The following is a 4,081-nucleotide window of genomic DNA, read 5'->3' as shown; positions in this document are numbered from 1 at the left end:
CTGTCCTCAGTCCTCAGCTCCCAGTCGTCTAGTCTGAGAGAGCTGGACCTGAGTAACAACGACCTGCAGGATTCAGGAGTGAAGAACCTGTGCGCTGGACTGGAGAGTCCACACTGTGAACTGGAAAATCTCAGGTCAGTATTTTGCAGTTTTTTTTAAGTTTACCCCGTAAAATATCATTAATCTATTTAATATTGTATTTACTTATTAAAGAACCTCTTTGGACCAAGATCACTTAAATTATACTGAGTTGCCCCAGAAGTGGCACCAATATTCAAGGGTTCTGGTGTTTTCACTAATTGAGACTTTCAGGTTGGATGAGAAGATTATTCATTTTTTACACAGTAATTATTAATGCTGTTCTTAACTATTTGTTTAAATGATGCAGCCCCAACGGGACTATATAAAGTTATCACACGATTTATTTCATATCACTCTGAAAAGCATATTGAATTAGTGTGTGTTGGACTGGATTGGTAACACTTTACGCCATCACTAAAAGGTGACCGTGAGTAGAGTCAACAGTGTGTGTGTGTGTGTGTGTGTGTGTGTGTGTGTGTGTGTGTGTGTGTGTGTGTGTGTGTGTGTGTGTGTGTGTGTGTGTGTAGGCTCTCAGGCTGTCTGGTCACAAAGGAAGGCTGTGCTTCTCTGGCTTCAGCTCTGAGCTCCAACCCCTCCCATCTGAGAGAGCTGGACCTGAGCTACAATCATCCAGGAGACTCAGGAGTGAATCTGCTGTCTGCTCTACTGGATGACCCACACTGGAGACTGGACACTCTCAGGTATGGACATATCTCACTCTCTATCTCGGTTTTCTTCTTAGGTCCTGATTGTTAAATCTCGACAATTACTGATTATTTTGAGACAAATTTAAGCTCAGACATGAATGATAATTAGATTCATTTATAGAGATCCTTTGACTTTAATTCTAGCACTACCAGAAGGTTTAAGCCTGTGTTGTTTAGGGGGGAAAAACGTTTGCTAAAATGTGCTAAAATGTGTAACACACTTGACAACACTTGCTCCTCACGCTATACCATAAAATAACGCAGATTCAAACTAGAGACCATCTTGCTGGATCCCTCAATTACAACGTAACAATGGGGGCCAATTGCCCTTTCGACGTCCTTCCTCCGATTACGCCCATTTTCAAATTAATTTAGACTTTTCAATAATAACATCAAACATCCTTTTCTGCTCAGATAAACCCCTTTTAGCTTATTGTATTCTCTGATAACTGAAATGATGCCTTAATATGACATTTGAAATGTTGACAGTCCTTTAACTGATGTGTGAAGTGTCCTTGATCATTCAGACTGTTCCTTCCTCCAGGTTTGACCATGGTGGAGAGCACAGGTTAAAACCTGATGTGAGGAAATGTAAGTGTGGATTTAGGTTTTCTTATGATGACAGAACATTCAGTTGAGATATGTATTCATTATAAAATTACTGACAAGAATATATATATTATCACATTTATAAAAATAAAGAAAATAGCCTTATATGTGTTTTATGATAAACTGCTGCTGTGTTTTTTCCCCCTCCATCAGATTCCTGTGAACTCACACTGGACACCAACACAGCACACAGAGAACTCAAACTGTCTGACAACAACAGGGAGGTGACTTATGTGAAAGGGAAGCAGCCAAGTCCAGATCATCCAGAGAGGTTTGAGTTCTATCCTCAGCTGATATGTAGAGAAGCTCTGACCGGTCGCTGTTACTGGGAGGTTGAGTGGAAAAGGAAGGTTTATATATCAGTGACTTACAGAGGGGTCAGCAGGAGAAGAGACAGTGAAACGACAATGTTTGGATGGAATGATCAGTCCTGGTCTCTCAAGTGCTCCAATGGAGAGTTTTCTGTCAGACACAATAACAATAAAACAGTCCTGCCTCCCTCCTCCCCCTCCTCCTCCTCCTCCTCTCCCTCCTCCCCCTCTGGTAGAGTAGCAATGTATCTGGATCATCCTGCTGGCTCTCTCTCCTTCTACAGAGTCTCCTCCGACACACTGACCCACCTCAAAACCTTCAGAACCACATTCACTGAACCTCTGTATGCTGGGTTTGGGTTCTGGTCAGATGAATCCTCAGTGTCTCTGTGTTCTCTGTAAGAGGAGACCACTTCCTGTCCTGTTCTAATGTCCCTTGTCTCGGGGGACATAACATAAGTGTAGCAAGAGATATCTTCCAGTCGTGTGGTTAAAATGTTGGTAGTGACGCGGCTACACTTTGGTTACACGGAGAAGCAGCATTTAGTTATAATGATCCGTATATCTGCAACAGCTCCCAGTAATCAAGTGTCTCACTCTTTTTAATAAATGTTTTTTCAATGTATTCAAATGTGTTTTTTAAATGTTTCTTTTGCTCTTTGTCGTAAGTATTTTAATGTTTTTGTAAAGCCTTTTGAATTGCCTTGTTGATATGTGCTGTATAGATAAACTTTATTTTACTGGCAGAAATGTTTCTTGTCTTTCTAAAATGGTGAAATGATCTCGGGGCTGAACTCTGTGTGTACAAACTGCTGTGACATATATGCAGTTTAATAAAGCTTTCTTTAGAGCAGCATCTAATAGCTCCTAATACTCTCTGTAATAAAGTTTCGTTATTGAGTTCAATAAAGGTTTGAAGACAAAAAAATGATGATCTCATGACTCAAGACATTTCTTTTGCACCCAACATGTTTTCTAAAGTATAGTTGTAAATGGTTACAAAGGTCTTCCCTAACGTAGAAACTGTAAGAAGTGCTTGATTGCTCACTGAGATGCAGGGCAGTTAGAGTAAATGAACTGCATGGTAAATGGATATATAAAGATCTTTTCCAGTGTTTGCCAACCAGCTTGACTAGATAGCAGTAAATTGAGAAGGCCCATTCTCTCTAGAGAGTATTCCCCTCAAAGCCACAGATCTTAGGGAGAATGTATCAATGTGATTGGTGCCAGGCCTACGCATCGAAGTAGTCTCACAACATAGTATACTCCCCTCAAAGCTGTAATGCAGGAACACGTTAATTGAGGCCTACCCTGAACAGCACAGCTCTTTAGGGCTGGTCCCAGGCCTACACATAGCATTCTCACTAGATAGTATATTCCCCTCAAAGCCACAGTGCTTGAGTCATTGTGTCACATTTCTGACTTCTGTTATGATGTTTGGTCAAAGTGCCTTTATAAAACGGAGGGGAACTTTGATGAGCCTCTTAGGCTTTGTGCTCTCCTTGCAAATTCTGCCATTATTTATATTTTTAACCAAATCGAATGTAGTGGAATTTCGCAGATGTATAAAATAGTGTAAAAAAACCAAAAGAGTGAAGAACAGTAAATGTGTTTTTAAAAACTAAATTTTTTATTTTCTCAGTGTCCCTGCTGACCTGTCGTGGTCGTCAACAAATGAAAAACACAATCCGGTGAAACGATTTTATTTAAAAACTGAAGCTGCTCTGAGAGATGGAGGTGATCTGTTTAACAGAGAAGAAACTACAAAAAGGCTCTTATGGACAGAGTTAAAACAAATCTGCAGTCAGCTGATGTTTTAGGACCCAGCGGCCTTCTGGGAAATGGAGTCCACTCAGAGCTCAGTCGTCTCCTCCGCACAGATTCAGCAGAGCCTTCTGGTAGTCTCCTTTAGTGTGCTCCTGAAACACACAACAATTATATTAATACTTTAGGACTCAAGCCTCTGCAGACCCTTTACATGCACAGAAACCTTTATAACACACTGCAGGAAAGGGAAATCCCAGAATAGGCCCCCTTTAAAAATGTTTTGATGTTTGATGAATAACTTTCCCCAACATACTTTTGGACAATATCACATCCAGTCAGTGCTTTGTGTCATGGCATTAAACACAGCATGCACAGTATCTTTTGATTCAATTCTTTTTCTAATTACAGAACACATAGACCCATACTGGAGGTGGTTAAACAACACACACACACACACACACACACACACACACACACACACACACACACACACACACACACACACACACACACAGAGATACTCACAGCGATGGTCTGGTACAGAGTTCTCTTGTGCGTCTTCTTGAACTCTGAGCGGATTTTCATCAGGTCGACTTCACAGCGAGA

The 4,081-nt window shown here is 40.8% G+C and overlaps 2 protein-coding genes across 2 annotated transcripts in view; one reads left to right on the top strand and one right to left on the bottom strand.

Moving 5' to 3' along the window:
• Positions 1–6: 6 nt before the first annotated feature.
• Positions 7–2,654, top strand: LOC104962446 (neoverrucotoxin subunit alpha-like; the record flags this gene model as incomplete). Its single annotated transcript, XM_010790882.1, has 4 exons — positions 7–134; positions 609–782; positions 1,333–1,379; positions 1,551–2,654. Coding segments are annotated over 4 exons (909 nt in total), but the record flags the coding sequence as incomplete, so codon positions are not given.
• An 823-nt stretch (positions 2,655–3,477) lies between these two features.
• The window catches only part of LOC104962447 (annexin A2-like), a gene marked incomplete at its 5' end in the record, with an annotated part of 1,661 nt that continues 1,057 nt past the window's right edge, over positions 3,478–4,081 (bottom strand). Inside the window, 2 exons of the mRNA XM_010790883.1 lie at positions 3,478–3,627; positions 4,001–4,076. Of these exons, the coding sequence (XP_010789185.1) occupies positions 3,568–3,627; positions 4,001–4,076 (136 nt within the window). The remainder of the gene's footprint in view (positions 3,628–4,000; positions 4,077–4,081) is intronic.

This window comes from Notothenia coriiceps, unplaced genomic scaffold (genome assembly GCF_000735185.1).
Source record: "Notothenia coriiceps isolate Sejong01 unplaced genomic scaffold, NC01 NC01_scaffold00034803, whole genome shotgun sequence".
NCBI classification, from domain to species: Eukaryota; Metazoa; Chordata; class Actinopteri; order Perciformes; family Nototheniidae; genus Notothenia; species Notothenia coriiceps.
Note: the sequence above shows the minus strand (reverse complement) of the source record. Positions and strands in the feature narration are given on the sequence as shown.